Here is a 24256-nt window from a genome sequence, read left to right as displayed (position 1 = left end):
GATTTTACTTGATTTTAAAAGTAACTTAGTTCGATTACAAGTTACTTTATTAGTTACATTCAGCAGCTGCCGACAACACCCCCGCCTCCTCAACATAAAAATGACATCCGGTTTTGCCAACACTCACTTTATTGGAAGTGCATTTTTAACAGTAATGTCAACAATGTATCTTATAATGGTTCTTATAGGGGATTATATAAACAGGTTTTAAGGGGATTTCCGGAACTTATGATTGTTCAAGACTTCAGATTTGTCCATAAAAAGACTAATGAATTATAAGGGGATTTACAAAGACGATGACCTCAAGAACTCAGATTGTGAACACAAGGCTGACATGAGAAGATCAAGGCAGACGCTGAGTCTCAGGAACGGCCTCTCCGGTGTTAGATGCTCTTGCTATTAGCATTTCCTGCAGACAAAGCTTGTAAACGATTTGTCTTTGACTTTGTTTTGTTTTCTTTTTATATATTAGTAATTTGTATGTAAACTATTTAACCTGTAGTTAATACAAATATATTTAATTGAAACTAAAAAGTTCAAAAGTCTCAGAGATTGAGCTGAACTGAACATGGAGAAGTCTTGTGTGACCTATTTACTGTAAGTGTGAAAATTCAAATGCTTATGATTTAGGACAGATTTGACTTTAACCTTACTAACCTGATAATAATCAAAATTAGGTAAAAGGTGTTTAAAAATTGTGCACCATAAAACAATACATATGCACATATACATACACATACACATATACATATACATATACATATACATATACACAAGGCACACATAAGAAATAATGAGAACATATTTTTTTATTGAGTTTAGCAGGGAATATTATATCATCTTCAAGCTCAGCACTTACTCAACCATAATCTGGACATGCTGTTTCACTGACAGAAGCTCAGCTGTAGTATTAATGTAATAAAGAGAAAGTAAGAGACTCTATAACATCTCAGTGTTTATGATTTATCATGCAGCTCAAAGCATTATGGGTAGAATCTCTCTACAATCTATCCTGATTCATCAACACAGTTTCACTGATGATCCAAAACTATAAACCCCAAACCCAGGATAGAGCGGTTGAGTGAATGTGGTCTGGACTGTGTGGATGAGGCTCATCGTGTCAGAGACGCTGTAGAAGGACAGAGTTCCTGCACTGTGATCCACACACACTCCTATTCTACTGTGATCCACACACACTCCTGTTCTACAGTGATCCACACACACTCCTGTTCTACAGTGATCCACACACACTCCTGTTCTACTGTGATCCACATACACTCCTGTTCTACTGTGATCCACACACACTCCTGTTCTACAGTGATCCACACACACTCCTGTTCTACAGTGATCCGAACACACTCCTGTTCTACAGTGATCCACATACACTCCTGTTCTACTGTGATCCACACACACTCCTGTTCTACAGTGATCCACACACACTCCTGTTCTACAGTGATCCACACACACTCCTGTTCTACTGTGATCCACATACACTCCTGTTCTACTGTGATCCACACACACTCCTGTTCTACAGTGATCCACACACACTCCTGTTCTACAGTGATCCACACACACTCCTGTTCTACTGCTGATGGGCTTTACAGGGAGTTCAGTCTCTATGTTATTGTGTTTGAATGAGTAACTGTCAGAAGAGCAGGACAAACTCCAGGACTGATCATTAGATCCAAACACACACTCATCACCCTCTCCCTTCCTGCTGATGCTCTTATATGACACTGATATATACACACGTTCACCACTCCACTCAATCTCCCAGTAACAGCGTCCACACACTCTCTCTCTACACAACACCTGACGATATACATCAAATCTGTCTGGATGATCAGGATACGACTGAAGCTGAAATAAAGTGTAAGTAATCTCTCTGTTCCTCTCAGACAGACGGAGGTATTTATTCACTGTGTTCAGATCCAGATTGAGCTGATGGGAATCTGATGGAGATAAAACACATCAGAATCAGGAATTATGAATCTGTCTGATCTTTTAATGTATCTGAACTCTTCATGTTCAATATATCATCAGTGTCTCAGTGCAGTTTACCAGATATCCTGAGCAAATCATCATTTACATGATCAACTCTAAAACTCTTCTGTCATGCTTTCTTTCACTTCTCCAGGAAGAACATGAACACACTCAGTGAGTTTTTATGCTTGTTTTCTCAGTGACTTACATTGTAGGAAGTCGTTCCTGGTCCTGGGAATAATGTTGGAGAAAGTGACTGTGGAAATCAACAGACATGAAGAGTGTGATTATCATGTCAAGAGAAAATGATCCCTGCATCCGTTCCTAAGACATTTCTAATATGATCTTCTACATGATCTGAGATGATGGAGGATCATTTCTGAGAGCAGAATCTCCAGGACTTTACCTCTCTCAGAGATCTTCTTCAGCTCCTCTTTGCAGAAATCCTCCAGTTTGTCTCTCAGCTGACGGACAGATTCTCTCACGCCATCAAAAGAGGAGAGAGAACTGAAGGGATTGTCATTTACATCAGTAGATTCAGGAGGAGCTGAGAGAGACTGGAAACTCTAGAGAAAACAGAAAACAAAGCTGTTTTACCAGGTGCTGTCACACCTCCAACCAAATAATAATAAAAAAATTCCAGAAAACACGAAAGTGATTCATTTAGATGTGGAAATAAAATCGAGAGAAAATATCTATAGAAAATATCTATCTCATAATAAATATTTTATTATCCTGATTATTATCCTGATCAAATGCATCAATCTCTATCTTAGCTGTATTATATCATGTAAATTGGACTCTAAAAAGTTCAATTTCATTCTTAAATGGGAATTTCATTAAAGCCTTTTTTTTATTCACAGAATTAAAGGGCAAACTTTGCTAAATTCATATTTGTGTGATGAAAAGACATTAATTTGTGATATTTTGGTCTTTGTTAATTTAATTCACAATGAAACGTGAAGTACTAAACAATACTTAATACTTAATAAATGCATGGATTTAGGGTAATATAACTTAATAAAGCACTTTAAGTTTTATTGAAAAAAAAATAGGCTACTGTTGCATTATTGAAAGTGAAGAAACAATACTGTTGTATTATTAAATGCAATAATATAACTTTTCTCATTTTATTCTGAACATTGTCCATTTATTTTTCGTTGAATACATCATGTGTCTGAGATTGGCTTTATTTAAAAGCACACTGAATTAATTTTGACATGGAGTGAATCGGGCAGTGAGTGATGAGGAGAGAGAGAAATGATCAACTAGAAATCTCAATAGAAGTAAACTGGACAATCAATTTACTATAAATGAGTTTAGATTTGGATACTGTGCACTGGAACCTGTCAAACTTTCATTGCTAACAAACTACGCTGAACCACCGAAAGCTAATGTTGTTCCTACAACCAATATGAGAGCAGAAAAAAAGAATGAATGTACATCAGTTGGGAATCATTTCAATGTTAAGAAACAACTTATTTATATAAAGCCACGTTTCCACCGAAATTACCCGGAACAATTTTTCCCAGGAACTCCCCCAGACCTGTTGCTGTCTGCGTTTCCTTCCACCGCAGTCTAAAGTACCGTGACGATTACATAGACAGTATATAAACAGAAGATTAGGCAAATAGTCCGGTGACAGTCACATTTTAAGTGCGGTAGGGAAAGTTCCTGCGGTGGAAACGCAGCTTAATTTGTAAAAAAGAAAAAAAAAGTACCATATCAATGCTTAGAAACGTTGCTATTTAGGTTTTGAGTGTGTGAGTTTTGGGAAGGGGCAAAATGTTCAGAAACGGCCCTGGTCTCATTGTAGACTTGAGTAGATTCGCTCAGGAAAAGCAGTTCAAAATCTAGATTGAACATTATTTATAATTTTTGAGTTGTTAATGACACTGAAATCCACAAGGACTTGTAGGACACGATCCCAAGGTCAGTTTTGTGTGGTTTCAGTGTGTTGAAGCATTGCTACTATACAGACTTCATGTTTAGGGTCTTCATGGTCAAATTCATCAACATGTTAAAGGTAAACAATTATGAAAAAACTGTCAATTCTGTCAAGTTTTAAAATCATCTGATGCAACTTTGATGAATATTACTCAAATTGCTCCCATCAAGTTCATGGATTTCACCATTATATGAGAAATCAGAAGGAAAAATGAGGTAAAAAAGTTCAAATGTGAGTGAGGATGATCAGATGAGAGTCTGACTGCTGATTATATAATAACCGAACACACAGATCAACACTTCAGTCAGCGGCTCATTCTGCCCTCATAAAATGTTTCTCTGTGAGTCTCTTTCTCTTGTCCACTATGATCCTGGGCCTGTTTAAAAAAAATAAAAATAATTCAGAAATGCTCTTAAGAATAGTCTTAAGCTTTGACTTAAGTGTCACAAAATTCTTAGTAAAAAGTAGGACTTCTCTAAGAGTTGGAGACTTTTGTAATGAAGCTAAAAGCAACTTTCAGCAAAGTCTAAAGGTCGTTGCCACACTGAGTCCGAAAATTTCGTATGCGTTTTTTCGTATTCGTGATTCAGTGGCTCTGAATTGTCAAAACGCCATTCAAAATTGCTTGCTACAGATGCGAAAAACTCATAAAATCGAACCCGATACAATTTTTTTTATGACGGACGAAAGTTTCTGAGGCAGTGTGTAAGGCTGAAATTATACACACTGAAAGCACTTAATAATCAGTCTTAAGGTCCATGCACACTGAGTCACAATCACGCGATTGACAAAACATGTGCAAAAATTTCGGACATGAATTTCAGACTCAGTGTGCAAGGACCTTAAAGGGGTCATATTATGGTACATGCACTTTTACAAGTTGATTGTACTGAAATGTGTGTTGGCAGTGCCTGTACACAACCATCATAAAATGATACAAATCTATAAAGTGTTTTCTTTTTATCTCCTTTTCCCTTGTCTCAAATCAAGCCGTTCGACCGTGTGCCCCTCCCTCGTTTCAACACAGACCCGCCCTCACTCGTGAGCGAGCTGTCATCATAGTCCACGTGGACATTGTTGATACGCTGGAGCAGAATGGCGTCTAAGCGATTGTGGTGTTCTTGGGTGTAATAAGGAACACAGCAGTCATTTTGATGTTTCTAAATCCGAACCGCTGAAGACGCAGTGGCTGAGTTTGTTTTCGAAGGGAATATTCCCCACGATCAACGTGAATGCTTTCATGTTTGTGCGAATCATTTCACACACCAGACTGCTTTACAAACGAGGGTCAGTAACGTTATAAAGCTGGTTTTGCTAAGAAGCTGCTCCTGTAAAAAGGATCGGTACCAACTATTCGTGTTCCTGCTGAACCTCCAGAAGAAGAAGTGAGTGTAACGTTTTATTGACCTTTATATTAATCTTTATATTAATCTTTGCAAATCACTTGCTGCACGCTTCACGATGAATGCGGCTGTTTACACTCAGGGTACATTACGGCATGTTTTCTATTTACGACGTTCTCAATATAATTCATAATCCCACGTTTATAATGAACAACGCGTTATGGTTATTGTGTTATTACAAACTGTGTACGCAGGTGTTAAAGTTAACGTGGTAATACTACACTAAGCTTACTTTTATAGATGGTTTATAACGGTGTCTGTTACTGATTAAGAAGAAATGTCAAAGAAAAAGAAGTTATAACTGCATGAAGATGAATGGTACAACAAAATTCTTAGGTGTCCTTCAACTACTGTTAGAAACATTCCTGCCGTGACCTCATGTGAGTGCTTCAGCCCCTGACAGTTTTACCTAACACTGCATAGATAACGTTACGCATCACTGACAAGCCTACATTTACCGGATTTTTTTTTTTCATGACCATTAGCTGTAACATCAATCTGTCAATGAACTAACATATACATCAGTAAACACATAGCGTTCGTGTACCTCACTACTCTACCCTGCCAGTACACACAAAGATAGATCAAAGTGACATTACTTTAACCAACCATTCAGAAAAGTCCTGTTCGAGCCTTAATTATCGAACTTCTTCGGGGCCGTCATCTTGTCCGATTGTGTCCTCAGAGACCATCTATCTATAAATTACAGAAACGTCTGTCTGTCTCTATGTCTGTCTGTGTGTTATTCACATATCTCTCGAACCGTTAGTCCGATGTATTTCAAACTTGACAGGTGTCTTGCTACGAGCATGAGTAAGTGCAGTGCCAAGTTTGACGTTGTTTGGATGAGAAATGCTAAATATATCGTTAAATATATCATTTTTAGAAGGTTGTGGTTTAAAAATAAACATTCTGACATAAACACTCAGTCAGCTACACTGTTTACTTCTGAATATTATAGTTTGGTTCCAGAACGTGATAAATCCATTTTGATTAATTTGAGTAAAAATGTGTTTTCTTTACCAAGAAACCAACAAGTACTAAAAACTGATTTTTAGTGATTTTAGTTTAAAACTGAAAATTGATTTTGCACGGGCACTTTGCACTGCTCCCTGAATCGACATGCTTATTCATTTGTGGATGTTAACTGAATCTGTAAGTCAGCTATGCTGTTTACTTCTGAATATTATATTTCATTCTGGTGCGCTTAATGTTATCGCTGCTGTGTAATAGTAGCCTATGCTATTCACCAACTAAACATATCCTATTAAATGCGTTCACGTCTCTTTCACGGGCATCATTTGTAGTAGCCTACTCACAAACCGTTTCCTCAAGCATAGCGTTTTCTCGGAGTTCACTGTGTGCTTTCTACCATGCACAAATAAAAATGTCACTGAACTTTTGTTGTGTAATTGTAACAATGAGCACTAAACACACCAAACCAACAATTACTAAAAACACACTCAAAAACTGATTTTGCACGGGCATTTTGCACTAACACTTAGAAGGTTGTGGTATTCATAAACACTCAGCTACACTGTTTACTTCTGAATATTATAGATTATTCACAGCCATCATTTGTAGTAACCTAGCCTGCTCCCTGAATTCAATGCGTTCACAGTCTCTTACACGGGCACCAAACCAACAATTACTAAAAACACACACAAAAACTGATTTTGCACGGACATTTTGCACTAGTTCTTCAAAATATACCCTCAACTGTTGTCAAGGCAACACTCCACGTGTGTTGTCAAAACGCCCACAGAACAGAGGGGCGGGGTGAGCAAAGCTCATTATCATTTAAAGACACATGCACTTAAACTGCGTGCTGAAAACAGAGCCAATGGAGTCAACGTGCATATGAATGGTACAGTGGTAGAGTGTTCGCCAGCCGTGTCAGAGGTTGAGAGTTCGAATCCGCCCTTGAATAAGTTTTCTTTTTTTTTTCTCGTATAGTTTTTTTCTCTCTTCAAAACGATTATGTTCATCAGTGGTTGTATATCAAGCAGGGACATGCAAACGTTTGAATTATTTTGTTATTTCAACAGAACAAATAGAGAGTATCCGCAACGGATTGAGTGAATACAATGCAGTGTGCGCGCGAGGCACACGAGTAAACACTGTATCTGCACCACTGATCGCAGCAGCAACGAGCACTTTGATCACTTGATTAAAAAAAAAAAACACATTTCAGCGCTAGTATCTTATTTAAAAAACGAACTAAATGAATGCTCTGCCAGTTAACTGGAGATGTTTTATTTAGAGAATTTGTAGAATTGGTACATTCAGGGGGGAGGGGGAGACGGGGAGCTTTACAGGGGGTATGACTTATGTAAATGAGATGTAAATGAGCCCTATTGTCATTCCCAGAAGCGTGAGAACTTGCAAGTCTTTAGAAGAAGATTTCTACCATTTCAGTTTTTTTTGAGTGCCTACCTTCAAATGGCCACAACTTCTCCAAATATTATCAGATTTCCATGTGTTATACATCGTTGGAAAGCTTGAATACTACACTTTCAGAATATGTGAATAACTCAAAATGACCCCGAACCGACTTGTGTCCCTACTTTCCGTGACTGGTCACATATTAGTAATGCGCTCTTTAAAGGTCCCATTCTATGCCCCTTTTCACAAGATGTAAAATAAGTCTCTGATGTCCCCAGAGTGTGTATGTGAAGTTTGAGCTCAAAATACCCAACAGATAATTTTTTACAGCATGTTTAAATTGACATTTTTTGGGGCTCAGAAAAACGAGCCGTTTCAGTGTGTCCCCTTTAAATGCAAATGAGGTGCTGCTGGACGACACAGGGGGCGGAGCTTCATGAGCTCGTGCTCAGTCTGTCAGGAAAAATTCATCTCACGGAATGATGATAATATCAGAAACTCTCAGTAACGGCGTTCATTTCGAGTCGGACAATAATGCCTACAGAGTCAGATTGCTGCATAGAGATGAAACAGGTATGGTTTAGTAGTTTAATTACGGTTATTATAACGTATTTGTCATCTGCTTGTAGGCTATGTATCCATTATTTATTTATAGCCTACACGTCTGCTGTCTGAATGATGATCAAACATGTACTGATGAGTATAATAAAGTTTATTGTCAGTTTTACTTCAGAAAATCACCGTAAGAGCTGAGTAAACACAGTAGGCTAAGTTATAAGAAGTGCGCAAGTAGCCAGTAGAGTTGAGGGAGCATTCCTGTGGGCGGAGGTTAGTCAAGAAACGGTTCTGGTGATGTCACTAATGCAGGATGTAGAGGGGTGTAGTCCAATCGAGCCGTTTTTTGTAGTCAACTTCTGTTAAATAAAATATCTCGCTTGGCATTGAACTTTGAGCTTTATAATTTTACAGATATTATTTATGCTCTAACAGCAACATTACACACTAACTAAAGTTTGAAACATGGAATCGCATGCAACGGGACCTTTAAATAACAAAAAATATATTGTCCTGTTCTTCTCGATCTGTTACCTGCAGGAAATGGATGTGATCAGGTGTGTGTGAAAGCTGCTCCAGCTCAGCGTCTCTCCTCCTCAGATCATTGATCTCCTGCTCCAGTCGCTCCAGTCGTTCTTCAGCTCGACTCACTGCAGTCTTTTCCTGATCTCTGATCCGCTGCGTCGCCTCAGAGCGGCTTCTCTCAATGGAGCGGATGAGCTCAGTGAAGATCCTCTCACTGTCCTCCACTGCTGTGTGTGCAGAGCGCTGTTAGGACACACATCACAATCACACAGTGAGCTTCAGTGAGTCCTGACTGAGACTTCTCAAACTTCTCTTCTTCTCCAGACTCACCTTATGAGACTCTACAGCCTCTCTCAGCTGCTGAAGATCTTTCTCTCTCTGCTGGATCCTCTGCTGGAACGACCTCTGCGTCTCCTTCAGCTGCTTCTGCAGCACAAACCAATAACACAGATGGCACTTTATAATGTCACTATATCATCATGTGAAGAGTTTAAAAAAAGTTTGTGTTTACGATTTTCACCATATTTTCTGTTAAGATAATATGAAAATATGAAAATCCACTTTCAGCTGCTGTTCACTTCTGTGACGTCTGCAGTGTGAATGATGTTTCCTGATCATATGGTGCCAATATCAATAGTGTCAACATTATTTCATCAGTGTGTAGTTTCATACCTGTTTCTCTGTCCTCTGTGCTGCAGCTGAAACAGTGTCGTGGTTTTTATGTTCGTCCATCGTACACAGCACACATATAAACTTCTGGTCAGTGCGACAGAAAACCTCAAGGAGTTTATCATGTGTTTGGCAGATCATCTCCTGCAGTAGTCCAGTGGCATCAGTCACTTTATGTGGCTTATGGGAGTGAAATTCCTCATGATGGTCAAAATGAGTTTGACAGTAAGACTCCAGACACACCAGACAGGACTTGACGGCTTTGTGTTTTCTTCCAGTACAGACGTCACACTGCACATCTCCAGCTCCAGCGTAACAGTCAGCAGGAAGTTTAGTCTTCTTCAGTTTCTCCACCACTTCAGCCAGCATGGTGTTTTTAGCTAAAGCAGGTCTTGGACTGAAGGTCTGTCTGCACTGAGGGCAGCTGTAGACTCTCTTCTGATCCTCCTGATCCCAGCAGCCTGTAATACAGCTCTCACAGAAACTGTGTCCACAAGAAGTGGTCACTGGATCCTTCAGGAGATCCAGACACACTGGACACATGAACTCATCCTGAGAAAATCTGGCTTCTGCCATTTTACTGTACGAATACTGAGACACAAACACACAACAGCTCAACTGCACTTTAGTCTCTTTCCCGAACTCTTCCTGCTTCCTGGTTCTGTGTTTGAGTGACCTGTGCAAAACAGGTTTATCAAGTCTATAAACCATCACAAAGCCTCATTCCAGCTGAGTTCAGATTCTACTACAGTAAAAGCAAAAACATTCACTGTAAACCCTAATGCTCAAAATAATTAATTGGTTTGAGAAGGGTACATTTAAATTAAACAAATTAGTTATCTTTTGTGATTATTTAGAAAAGAAAGCTTTAGCGTAAGTTCTGCTGGGAAGACTCAATTGTTACGTCACTTATTACCTTCTCATCTAACCAATCATGTTCTAATACTTGTGGTATAAAAGATCAGTACTTACACATGTCTGAGTTCGCAGATGCTGATACTTTCATTCACCTCCATCTTCCCACCTCCACCAGGATGGTCCCTTCCCATACCTCCAGGGGGTCGGCTGCGCTCCGCCTTCGTCTTCAGGCAGGAAATGCAGAGTCCGTACCCTCGGGTTGCAAGCTACGGGCGGGGCCTACGCCAAAGAACTTTATAGCATATATTGCTTGCTGGGCTGGTAATAAATGTATAAGTGTTACAGTATTTATTCATCAGAATTTTTTCTTCTAAAGTTCACAAAACTGACACATTGTAAGTAATCTGAATTGTTTAATTGTTTTCAGTTTTATGAATTTGTTTCTTGAAATTTAGACAAACTTATATTTAACTGAAACTGGGCTGGGATTTCTATTTCTCAGCATGCTTTGTAAATGCTAAAATTAAGTGTTATATAATATTGTTTGTAGCTACAAGATTAATGTTAAGTGGGAGATATAGCCAAAGAGTATAGAAGCCCAAGAGGCGAAACTCTCTGCTGCGGAGGCGCGTCCGCCATTATGGACTGCTGCGCCAGTCAATGGCAAAATCAATGCCTCTTCTCTCACAAAAAGAAAAAAATACAAAAAAACGTCTCATACACAAATGCACACACAATAGATTGTGGTGTCTGATTAATTACTGTGATCTTATGGCACCACTTCCATTTTAGTACTGTTTATAGTTCATGTGTGCACTTGCTAGTTCGCACATCTTTTTTTGTACCTTTCCGCCTGTAATAGGACATTCATAGATTGTTTTTGCTCTTGCCATTGAAACGTTCACTGTGTGCACTTTCACTGAAGATGTTGCAAAAAACAAGTTGTTAATATTTTTGTGATAGTCTATGTAAAAGATTAACTGTCTTTAGAAATGTTCATTTATCATTTATTTATTTATTTTTTTTTCCAAATCATATGGTGATGTTCACTAATTTCAAAATCAACATTTGAATAAATATCTTATTACTGTGTGTCTGCATATATATTATTTCATGAATTTCTGTTATTCATATAACAAGGAAAATGCATAACAGAACATAAATATTGATAGATTAAAGGTTTGCAGTAATTTTATAATTGTATCTTTGCAAACCGTAAGTGGTAGGCTAATGAAGCCGATTCGGTGGGGACATACGAAAAAGTACTATAGGAATCTTATAGTATTTTAGGACAAAATATTATAGTAATCTTATAGGAATACTATAGTAATTCGGGACATACTATAGAAGTACGATAAGACTACTATAGAAATACTCTAGCAGCTTTAAAATATTATAGAGGTATTACAGAAAATCACAGAAGTATGTTAAGTTCTGTAATACCTCTATAATATCCTAGAGCCGCTATAGTATTTCTATAGTAGTCTTATAGTCCTTCTATAATATTTTGTCCCAAAATACTATTTTCCTAAGGGTAATTAGGCCATGCATAACCAACACATAGACGTAACATTTTCTGTCATTTAACGTCGGTCATCCTCATTAATGTATTTTAAATTGTTTTCATATTTAGATATGACGGCCAGAAAAAATTAAGTTATGTTAAGTTTTTGTTATGTTAAGTTGGTTCAGTGCCATTGACTCCCATTATTTTTCGGCGTTTTCCTTCAGTTTTCAGTCCATAATGGTGGCCGCGCCGTCACGTCATGGGGGCAACTGTTGCTATGGAGCGTTCTATTGAGTTTCTCCTCTTGGGCTTCTATACTCTTTGATATAGCTATGTTTTTAGGGGGTTTCCATCATGGTGATGAGTAGAGCATGAGTTTGGTTTGAGAACAGATATATGTTATATGTTCAATATTGTCATAGTCATTCAGCAGTTGTTATGCTATGCTAATGCTATCAAAGCATTCTGTTACCAATTAGCATTTACTGATTTAGCTATTTAAAGCTAGCCAAGTTGAACAATAAGACTAAAACCTCTTGATTGTTTAAGTCCCAATATTTTGCTGAAAAGACACTCGACAACTGGAGACAGTAGTGTTGTTAACCACCACGCAACCCATGCAATTGTGTAGGGCCCCGCAGGCTTGAGGGACCCCTGATGACCAAGTAAATAAATCAGTTGATGAGTTGACCTTATTTATTACATTTAAACATTGCTTATGTGACCAAATTTAGAATTCTGCAAACATTGTTCGTTAATCAATGTTTATATGTGAAAAAGTCTAAATTAAATCTGCTCATCATTTAAAGCAATCGTGTCTGTTCTTGGATTAAACTGCTCGATTCATGAAACTTAATGAACGTTTGAAAGCGTCAGAGTTTAAATGGAGGGACAGAAATTCCCCAGATTTGATTAAAATAGGCTATCTTCACATGTGTCCCGAGGATGCACGAAAGTCATATGGGTTTGAAACGACATGAGGTTGACTTAATTATGGCATTTTCAACTTTGGGTGAACTAACACTAACAAATCAGCGAGTGCGCTTTGGCGCTGATTCAGAGATGGACGCTCCCAGTGGTTGTCATATGGGCAGATGACAAATAAGGGTGAAACAGCATTTTTGAAATCAAAGTTCTAAATTGCTTGAGAATTGTATGAATTTGTAAAGTTCAAATACTGTTGTTTTTGAAATTGTTAGAGGTTAGCAGATTTTTTTTTCTCATTATGTAATTTATTAAGCTTTTCTCACAGCAAAATATGTCCTGCGGTGTGACATGACATTACTATAAAATTCAAATATTGAAATATGATTAATTTCAAATACAAATCAGGTATGTTTCAAGTTTAACAAGCATTCTTAAAGAATGATCATTAAAATTCTGCATATATTTTTTTTTCACAGCTGTTTTTTGATTATATTCTTTGCTTGTGCCATCTTTTACCACTCTCTCCAGTGGAAATATTGTGTAAAATGAGAATAAATATTTGAAAATGTTTATTATTTTTTTATATAGTTATATTATGAAATGTTTTCAAATGCATATAATCATTTAAGCTAGTTAACATAGTAAAAGTCGTTTAATTGTGTTTGAAGTGATGTCACACCACAGGACATCCCGTCACACCACATGACGAAATGAAACACTGTATGAACATTTATGGTGAAATGTATTGAATATTTTTGTAACAAACAAATTCATTTGCATCTCTATTTGAACATTAATGAAAATGCAACATATCAGTACAATCTTATTACTTAGTGTATGAATTTGAACTAAAAACATAGTAAACAAGACATACTGAATAATTAACATTTTGGAGGCGTCAAATCTGACCCAGTCATAAAGACCATTCATTCCTATTTTTAACTTAAGACTAAATAAATATCTTGTTTTTCAGGAGAAAGTCATTAAAATCATGCTAAAATAATTAAAAGCATGTTAAAATCATCAATTCAGCTCTTTGAACAAAGATTCCAGTGAACAAGAGAAATTTGACTTCATCCTGTGCTAACCTTTCCCTGTACCTCCTTGTCCTTTCTTTGCTCATGCCTAAAAACTGACAAAAATCACTTTAAAAACAATGATCAGTGACTGTTAACATACACATACAACAAACAAATGAAGACAGATATATATTTAAGTTTAATATATGTATAATATAGGTATATTATGTATAATGAAGACAGATATATATTTGTTTAATATTATATATAATATACCTATATTATACATATATTTGCAATATTTGTTTAATATATATATAGAGAGACAGAGATATATTTATATTTATGTTTAATATTGCAAAGATAACAGTCTAGAATCTAGCTAGACATCTGACTTAATTATGTCACACTACAGGACGGGCTGTCACACCACAGGACTTTTTCACTTTTGCAGCCATTTTGAGTAATTGCTATACAAGATTGACCTTGGGCATTACAGGAACTGAATAAGTTCATTGTTTTAAACCTGAATATGATTCTTTTTTAAAGATATTTTTATTTTTTCTCGAACTAGATCAGTCTAGATCAGTCACACCACAGGACTATCAAAAATGAACACGTTCATGGTCTGACAGAAATGATGAAATATATCAAATTAATAAGCGATAAACACTCATCTTTTAACCTCCTTAGCACATCCAAACATCTGGGGGACTTCCTGGTAGGGGTCTTGACTAAAGGACCCCTATGGCTGTCCATGTAACTGCCAGTACAAAAATCTAATATCCTATGTCACACTGCAGGACAGCATTTGTATTTCAAAACTAAATATACTGTAAATATTATTTTAGTACTTTTTAGCATTTTGAAAACTTAAGTTAATTAAGTAAATACATACAAAATAATGCCAAGGCATTTATTAGCTGCTCCAAACATATCTGCTTTATTTTACTAATATTTACATTTGATGAGTCATCAATGTTACAGTCACACCGCAGGACATTTTGCTATTCACCTTGAAATATGAACAACACCAAATACATTTTACGTCCCAAAATCATAATATTAAAATAAAATGATGTTCTATGCCCCACTGGCATGTGTTGTTTTAGTTGAGAAATGCAGTTCAGTAAACATTTACACTTAGTTACAGAAAAAACAGGCGTCACGTCATCTGCCCATATATCATCTATAACTGGGCAGCTTTTTTTTTCCAACAACGTTTCATTTAGGTTTCATTTAAATACACATAATACTAGAAAAAAAAAATCATATTTAGTTTGTAAAATACACACTGATGTCTATGGAAGCGGCATTTAAAACTTCTAATTTGACAATGTATCAGAAATACATTGTGTAGGTACCTAAATAGTTTATTTTTACTTTTACTTTTTATTCTTCTCCCAGTTTACCCACCATTTACTTTCATGTCTTTCGGGAGAAGAATTTGTAGTAAAAGAGCAAACTATTATGGTGGTGCCGATCACCCATTATCATCTGACATGATCATTATAAAAGTGTTTAAAAGACAAATCACTAACATATTTGAGAATCAGAAAACCAGATTTCACAATAAGAAGACAATTGTTCAAGCTAAAACCAAGAGGTTTATTTTCTCATAACAAAATAGACTCTGCAGTTTTGAATATTGAAGACAATGGACAAAATTGAGATTCTTGATGAATCCAAAATCAAGAAGTTTTATATCTAACAGCTCAGGGGAGCAGTAGGGCCTACCAAAGTGTAGACAATTTTTGTTATGCAGTTTAAAGTAAAATTAATATATTTTTTAAATGTCTCACTTAATTCTATTCAATATTACTGTTGTGCAATTCCGAGTAAAATGTTACGCAATGTTGGGGTGTGGTGGGCCTGAGATCCGGACTTTGCTTGGGGCCCACAAAATGGTAAACCCAACCCTGACTGGAGATCACGTCGGGGAAATACATGAGAAATACATGATTTTATTAGAAATACTGCGATCATAAATCCAAATTTAGTGTGTTTTGAAATTATATATTTAAAAAATAAATTGGCAGAATAAACAAAATAATTTAAAAAAAATTCCAGAAAACACGAAAGTGATTCATTTAGATGTGGAAATAAAATCGAGAGATCAGTAATATACCAACATCTATCTCATATTAAATATTTTAATCAATCTCCATATTGACTGTATTATAGGCTATTGTGTAAATTGAACTCTAAAATGTTAAATTACATTCTTTAAGATTTTAAATGTTTAAATTTATAAACCTGTAAAAACAGAACTAACCTGAGTTCTGATGTCTCTGATAAGATAATCTGTTAATAAAAAAAATAGCAGTTCTCAATTAAATAATTTGCATGCTTCAGAGTATTTTTGTTGTTGTTGCTCAGATCTCAGGGCTGGATGGTTTGTTTCACAGCAGCTTCTATGCTGGAAATGAATCAGAAATATAAAGGCAAGGCTGCGATGAAACTGCGGCCCTGCAGCACTGCTCATTTTAGACGTCTCACTAACCTGACACACATAACTCAGGTCATGAAGCACAAATGAGTTCAGTTCATTAGTCAGGTGTGATCAGATGTGTTACATAAGGAGTAACATCCCAAATGTGCTCATGGGCTCATCCTGTAGGACAGACAGACGCCACTCAACAGTGACACCGTGTGGTCACATTACACAATGATCTGCAGCTGAAAACCTATTACAGAGACTGTGAGTGTCATAGATAGATTACAATCATTTTAAACCAGTGCTCAAAGTGGGTCGTATACACACCGGTATTATTTGAAAATGTAATTTTTAAATTAACACGTTTTGTTTATGAGACAATAGATAAACAACATGCAAAGAAACGATTAAAGACACAATAACAATGTAAAAATTAGTTGTTGGTTTAACTTAAAGTACCCTATGGTTGCCTCATTTAAAGTCCCCCTGTGGTGAAAATCAAGTTTTTAATGTTGTTTATGTGTCTATGTGGTGTTTTTAATACGCTTTAAGACAAACCATGTGTAAATTCGACACCATTGCTGAGTATTTTCTCCTTAAAACTGCAGTGAACCAAAGACAGTCTCAAAAACGTCTCAGGTTACGACTATAGCCCTTGTTCTCAGAGAAGGGAACAAGACACTGCGTTGTAACGACACTTTGGGGAACAAATACCCACTATGCCACAACATGGGTGTTGAATGAAGGTTCAGACTATAAAATCTCATGAATGTGTGCGGAGTGGCCCATCCAGCTGCATCACATACTCCCTGGATAGGGGTCCCTGAGAGGAGGGCTCTAGATGGTCTGATGGTCTGTTTGGAGACCGGGAGCCAGTGTGCGAAATACCCGTCAATATTCAGGGGGATCCCCATCTCCCGATTGTTGCTCAATACCAATCTAAATTTTCTCAATATGCAGTAGGCCTATAACATTACAATATTTCATAGATGCAAGCAAAGACAATCAGTCTATATCCTACATGACAACACACACACTTAAGAATTTTTGATAATCCGATATGCGTAAATCGATATGCGATTATGTATTCGTAAAGCAACACTGACATTGGAGGTTGCATTGGCTAGAGTTGTTTGGATGCACGTTGTTTTATAACAAGGAGAGGAAAAGTTGTGCATTACAATGCACACATGACAATAATTGGCACCAATCTGGCACACTTACTAGAGCAATCAACTGAATAAATGCCAGGTATAGCCTCTCACAGACTGTCACGCAATCAGTGCACTTGCAAATGAGAGCTGCAGTATGACCGATCGTGACAATATCAGCGTACATTTTGTTCGCAGATTTAGTCGCACAAACAGCGCAAGCGGCTCGTGACAGAACACTGACTGAATGACACTTAAATTTAAGTAGAAAATCTCAAATGAAGATCGCTGAACTCCAGCTTACTTGTCTGTGTTTTCAGATCATCCGCGCTTCTTCGCGCGCATGGTTGCCAGATACTTTTGAAAAGACTGGGTAGAAAACATGCTCTTTTAACAGAAAAGCACTGACTGGGGTTTACATTTTTTAAATCTGGCAACCATAAGCATGAACACTCGTAAAAACAGTCTGTAATGTGTTGTCTCCTCCTTTATTCGACAAAGATAAGTGGTTTTGGTCAAGTTTGTATGTTTTTTTAACATTTCAGCCTCGTCTTTTTTTGGGAAAAAAGGTTGTCAACGTAAATTTTTCGTCATAGTTTTTGTTAACGAAATGAACACTGGTGACAATAAAATATTTATTTTTTACAAAATTTGAGACCCCCTTCAAATTTGGCTTTTGAGGCTTTCCTTTTGTGACCCAAAACACACCAGTAAATGGTCCTACTTCCACCATCAAGAAGACCTCTGAACATAAACCTTGAGAGCTCCGACAAGGCAGAGCAAATGAAGTCTCTCGTCATCCGCCATCTTGTGAGGTGGAGGATGGCATGCCTGCAGAACCGTAGGCCGTGCCACATTAGAAGGCACCTTAGGCACATAGCCCGGCCTGCGATGCAAGATAGCCTTAATATTACTGGGAGCAAACTCCAGGCACTCGGGAGATATAGAGAGGGCCTGAAGATCCCTACTCTTTTTAGAGAAGTGATGGCTAATAGAAAAGCTGCCTTGAGGGAAAGGTTCATGGCCTTAGCCGACTCTAGCCCTTCAAGAACCACCGCCAGATCCCATGTGGGAACTCTGGTAAGAGTCGCAGGTCTCATCCTCCAAGCCCCACGGAGGAATCATACGACCAGCTGATGTCTTCCCAGAGGCCCATTACTCAAAGGAGTGAGGAAAGCCGCAATGGCATCCACGTACACCTTGAGTGTGGATGGGGTAATACCAGCCGAGAAGCGATCTTGGAGAAACTCCAGCACTGAAGCCACTGGGCAGTTAACTGGGTCCACACTGCGCTCTCTACACCAAATGGTGAAAACATTCCATTTCAGGCTGTACAATTTCCTCGTGGAGGGAGCTCTGGAGCTGAGTATGGTCTCAACTACTCCTGCTGACAGGCCAGCTTCTAGGTACTGTTCCCCTCAGGGGCAAGACCCTCAGTTTCCATAGCTCTGGCCGAGGGTGGAATATTGATCCCTTTGCCTGCGAAAACAGGTCCCTCCTGATGGGAATCTCCCATGGAGGGCCGTCCAGGAGCGATAGATACTATGTCTGAGAACCATAATCGGGCTGGCCACAATGGGGCTATAAGCAGTAGACAGACCCCATCGTGACGGACCCTCTCCTGAACTCCGGGGAGCAGAGCGATGGCAAGGTGGGCAGCACCGGGGTCTTTAGGGATGATGCAGCATCGGGGGACAGATAGCTAGCCAATGGCTTTTCCACTCAAGGCATCATCCCATAACCATTGTCTCTCTCCCCCACGATGTTGCTGTAGTCTACAACTGGGGGGTTGGACGAACGAGAGGTGTGTGGCTTGTTCCACGATTTACACAACTCATTGTGTAAATCAGGAAAAAAATGGTAGACCCTGGCGATGAAGTTGCTCTGTGCTGCAGGAAGTGCTCGTCCAGCTTTGCTTTTTGTTTGCGCTTCCTGCCTTTCACGATATTTAAATGGTCCACGGCACGAGAGAAAACTTCATGCCTTCCTTCCACAGATCTCTGAGCGGCTATGAGTGAGTGGAGGCGGGGCTCATTTGCATATTCATATAACCACGTATAGTAAATGAGGCAAGGGTGTAGAGTTACATTCAAGCTATTTAAAGGCATGAAGAAATTGATTTCAAGAAAAAAACATTTAAATATGTAATTTTGGTCAAAGATGAGTTTTAATTTTTTTTGAGTTGATACAAAGAAAGAGATTAGTTTATTCAACAGAAACTCAACATATTTTGTTATCTAAACATTTGTTAACCTAAGCCTAAAATTGTGATAAATCATAAAAATATATGTTTTACAGTGCAGTGACAGTTAATGCACTAATTTAAACTGCTGATCAGAGAGACAGAAACAGAGAAACATCATCATGTCATTATTTCGTTATACTAAATAATGACCGAGCATCTGATTGTGACATGTATAGCCTTAGAGAAGAGATTTGTGGTTTTTGATGTCACTTTGAATTATAGTAATTGATAGATTACAGATGTTCTGCTATTTGAAACAAAAATAGAAAAAAAAAAAGAAGTAATGGTTTAATATAGGGCAGATTAAACATATTGCAATCTAGACAATTGCAGCAATATCAGGTTTGCCTATATTCTAAATTAATATAATGAATATGATCTGGTAAGTTATAATTATTTGAAATGTAATCAATATTCAGGAATTGACTTGATAGCGTAGAACCTCTTGTATATATTGTATTTTTATTTTATTTTATTTATTTTATTTTTATACTAAAATAGTTTTACTAGTACTAGTTTTAAAAACTAAAATAATAAAATAACATTTTCCAAATTTCTTCAGGGCCTCCACTCTTTTTAGCCAATGGAAATGTAAGATTGAGTCGAGTTCATTGTGTTTTTGGACTGGCTTTTCTAGGCCGTGTGGTCTGGATGTCTACTAGTACACATTTTGGCAGTGAGTTTGGAGCCATCAGGAAGTGGAAGTGTCCTTTAGGAACTGTTTACAGCTGGTATTATGATGAGGTTTGGTCGATCGGATCACAAGTGGACGACACTAAATACAGGAGAAAACGGGGTCTAAAATGTTTTTAAATGCTCCCACTAAAGACCGTCTGCTCTTCATCTACTAAACCTAATGAGTGGACATTATGGGGAGTACGCTAGCCGGACGGGATTTAAACTGTTGGCTGAACACCCAAGATTAGTTTGAAGATGAAAAGCGTTCCCGAGGCAAGGCCTCTGATTGGACAGACAGAGAATTCAACAAACCTAATAAAACATTTGCAATAATAACAGAGGACACAAGATCTAAAATGTTCTGACATGTTAATTTATTGCACAAACAGCTTTGACAAAAATGTACTCTGATATTAAACATGACCAAGAAATTTGAGGGAAAGACAAGGGAAACTTTCATTATATTTCGGTTAAAATCTGTTAATACGGTTGTCGTTTTTCTTGAAGTGACGTTAGATGATGAAACCATTCAGGAATCAACCCGAGGGGCAGCGAAACCTCCTCTAGATCCTTCATTTTGCGTTTCAGCAACACTATAGTCCAGAAGCAGATGGATTCATAACACATAAAAAAGCTCCTCTGACACTTTACAAACGGCACGAGTGTCACGTGGGAACCAGGAGAGGATCTGCTGAACATCACAGCCCTGTTTGACAGGACGTCTGGAAATAAAGACCCTGCCAGGCTGTTGGATTGTTTGTTTAGGCTTAAATGTTTTACAAAAGTGCCATCGTAGTAAAGTGAGACGTCTGAGCCTGTTACACAGGCCACGCACTACTTTAATCTGATCTTCATCCAGCAGAGTTTAGTGTCTGAGCAGCGTCCAGGAACAGTTCACTCACAAATAAAACTTCATCATCAGGTCCAAACATTCAAGCCTTTCAAAATCGTTGTGAAACTCAAAAAGGCAAAGAATGTTCATGCTGGGTTTTTTTTTTTTTAGTATATTGACAGTGAAAAGTAACATGAAAGCATCACCAGACTTCTCGTTTGCATAGAGTCCTGCAGGAATGACGGCAAAACCTGGAAGTCTGGTTCCCTCCAGATTTTCCTATGGGGTTTTTCAATGTATGAGTGGAATAATATACGTGGTAAATATAAATTGACGATACATGGACGTTAAACTGCACACACTCACACAACCAAACTGCCTTATATTGTTACTTACCAGAAACATACGTTTTCTAAAAACAAAATATTATTTTCTATATAATTTATGTTGTAGAACAAAACGTCTGTAAGTATCGTATCGTAAAGTTTTGTTTACCACAGACTGCATTTCATTCATAAATTGAAAAACCCTGTTATAAAAACCAGGAAAATCCTTCAATAACATCAATAACAGCAAACAGCAGTGTTTATGCGTCTCATAACCGGTCATGATGCGGCAAAATGCCAATGAGATTTCAGAGCTTTGGCGATTGGGGAAGTTTATATCTATAATGTCCATTTCAGAATGTTCCTTAAACAAATCTGACATTACTTGGGATATTGTTTGGACTACTTTTGATGCTTTTCCTGTTTTTCCATGGTCTAGAAAAGAGCAGCGTGAACATTCTTCCAAACAACTCTCTTTGAGTCCACAGATGAGACGACATGAGGGCGAGTGAATGAGGATTTTCTGTTTTTCTTTGAAAGAAAGCTTCTCCTACATATCATCCACGTCAAACCAAAGTATAACGGACTCTCGGAGTATAATAGACCCAGATGCATTCTGGGAATTCGACAACAGATGAACAGAGGAGGAAATCTGACAGGCTTATTTTGTTCCTCAAAAGTTGAATGAATGCATACAAATCGAAGCACGTAACAGTCACATATAATGTTTTAGATCCCAGTTCAGATCATCTCTGGCTTTTTTGCATATGTTGTGTTAAAAAAATACAATTTATCGTGATGGATCTTCGGTGAACATCCTCTCCAAACCGTGTGCTCGTGTTTATATACAGGACACACAGATGTGTGTGTGTGGCTGAAGCAAGTCTGCAGTAGAAGAGATGCTGACAGTCTTTGGCAGAAACACAAGGAGAGATTTGATGCAGATGATGGAATCAGTCAGAGCACAACATCTCTGTCAAACACACACGTTTACAGGCTCAACACACACACACTGCACCTCGTTAAAGAGTCGATCTCACAAAAACACGTCTTTCCCTCCAGAATCAAAAGGCAAAAACAACACTGTACAATAAGGTTCAATAGCTTAGTTAATGCTGGTCTAATGAACTAAATAAATATATCATAAATATACTATTGATCCTTGTTACCTCACATTAATTCATAAAGCATTTACTGACGTTATAATGTTTTCAAAATATGTAAGAATGATCATTTCTGTACTGTTCTTTATTAATGTCAACTAATGCATTAACTAATGTTGGTGAATAAAACCTTATTATAAAGTGTTAAGTATAAAACTACTTCAAAAAAGCAATATTAGGCCAATTTCCATGACAGTTATGCATAATCTATGGAAGCTCGTTTCCGCCACAGAATGAAAAATAAAAAAGGTAATAAAAAAGGACTTTTTCTCTCTCAATACTGACTTTTAATCTAAGAATTGCATGACAAAGTCGCAATTGCGTGTTATAGTCAGAATAGTGAGATATAAACTCACAATTATGAGAAAAAAGTCAGAATTGCGTGCTTTAAAATCGCAATTTTCTCAATTTCTTTTAAAATGTTTTACTCTATGGTGGAAACAAGCTTCCATAATATTCCCTCATTCTCATTACACGAATAATAATTTTAATTACCATAATTAAGTTTTTTTTTCATATTTGCTTAATGAGATTTAGTGCATATTTTCAAAAATTCATAATGGCTGAAAAAAAATTGGCTTTATGTGCATTTTTTTTTTCTTTTGATTTTAGAAGTGAAATACAATTGGGACATTTTTCATGAGATTCACCCCTCCAAAAAAAATTACACACACAGTTTATTGAGCTGAAGAATAGAAAAGGCAAAAGTACAGTAAGGAAGAGAGGATAATAAAACATTGAGTCACTCAGAAAGAGGAGTGTCAGACAGACAGACAGACAGACAGACAGACAGAAGGCACACTGCTTTAAAAAGCATAATTCAGTCTGCTAATGTAAGTAACACAACAGTAGTGCCAGACAAAGACCTCACAGTCTCAAAAACCTGTTCAGTCACGGGAAGACCGGCGAGAAATCAAGTCACGTGATCAGGAGGAGCCCTGCCACCTCACTGAAGAGGAGGTCAGAGGTCAAAGGTTAATGAGAAACAGAGGAGTGGTTTATCGTGTTACTGTGCGTGAAAGACGGGAATATGAGGTTTAAATCAAATATGATTAGAAGATAATAGAAAACGCATGAGTGTTGCTGAATTACAACAGGTTTCTGCTGCCAAAAATGTTCTGAGGATCCACAAACTCCTTCACCGACTTGAGCACGCCGAGCCCCACGCCGGACACGCTCTCTTTCATCCATTCCTTCCGGAGCTTTCCCACTGAGAGAGAGAGAGAGAGAGAGAGAGAGAGGGAGAGAGAGAGAGAGAGAGAGAGAGAGAGAGAGGTTGGATGATGGATGTTCTGCGGTGGGCAGCACTGCTGAAACGCTGAGATGTTTTGCATGATGTGATTTATGGAGAGCAGCAGACTATCAAACTCATTATCCCTGAACTCCCAGAGGAGAGAAACTACAGCAGCGCAACTCACATTCTGTCTGTCTGTCTGTCTGAATGACTGTCTGTCTGAATGACTGTCTGACTGTCTGACTGAATGACTGTCTGTCTGTCTGTCTGAATGACTGTCTGTCTGAATGACTGTCTGACTGTCTGTCTGACTGACTGTCTGTCTGTCTGAATGACTGTCTGTCTGTCTGTCTGTCTGTCTGTCTGTCTGAATGACTGTCTGCCTGTCTGAATGACTGTCTGTCTGAATGA

General features: G+C 37.8%; 2 protein-coding genes across 2 annotated transcripts in view; both read right to left on the bottom strand.

Annotated features, from left to right (window-relative positions):
- Positions 1-792: 792 nt before the first annotated feature.
- LOC308692922 (tripartite motif-containing protein 16-like) lies at positions 793-10644 on the bottom strand. Its single transcript, XM_081369519.1, has 6 exons — positions 9472-10644; positions 9130-9225; positions 8809-9042; positions 2390-2549; positions 2192-2239; positions 793-1952 (listed from the first exon to the last, which is right to left on the bottom strand). The coding sequence occupies exons 1-6, from the start codon at positions 10177-10179 to the stop codon at positions 1021-1023; spliced, it is 2178 nt and encodes a 725-aa protein (XP_081225645.1). The 5' UTR covers positions 10180-10644; the 3' UTR covers positions 793-1020.
- Positions 10645-20643: 9999 nt separating this feature from the next.
- The window catches only part of agps (alkylglycerone phosphate synthase), a 52662-nt gene continuing 49049 nt past the window's right edge, over positions 20644-24256 (bottom strand). The window contains exon 20 of the mRNA XM_081369520.1: positions 20644-23821. Coding sequence (XP_081225646.1) covers positions 23700-23821 — 122 coding nt within the window. The 3' untranslated portion in view covers positions 20644-23699. The remainder of the gene's footprint in view (positions 23822-24256) is intronic.

The sequence above is a fragment of the Scardinius erythrophthalmus genome, assembly GCF_964197995.2.
Source record: "Scardinius erythrophthalmus genome assembly, chromosome: 6".
NCBI lineage: Eukaryota > Metazoa > Chordata > Actinopteri > Cypriniformes > Leuciscidae > Scardinius > Scardinius erythrophthalmus.
This window is presented reverse-complemented; position numbering and strand designations above follow the sequence as displayed.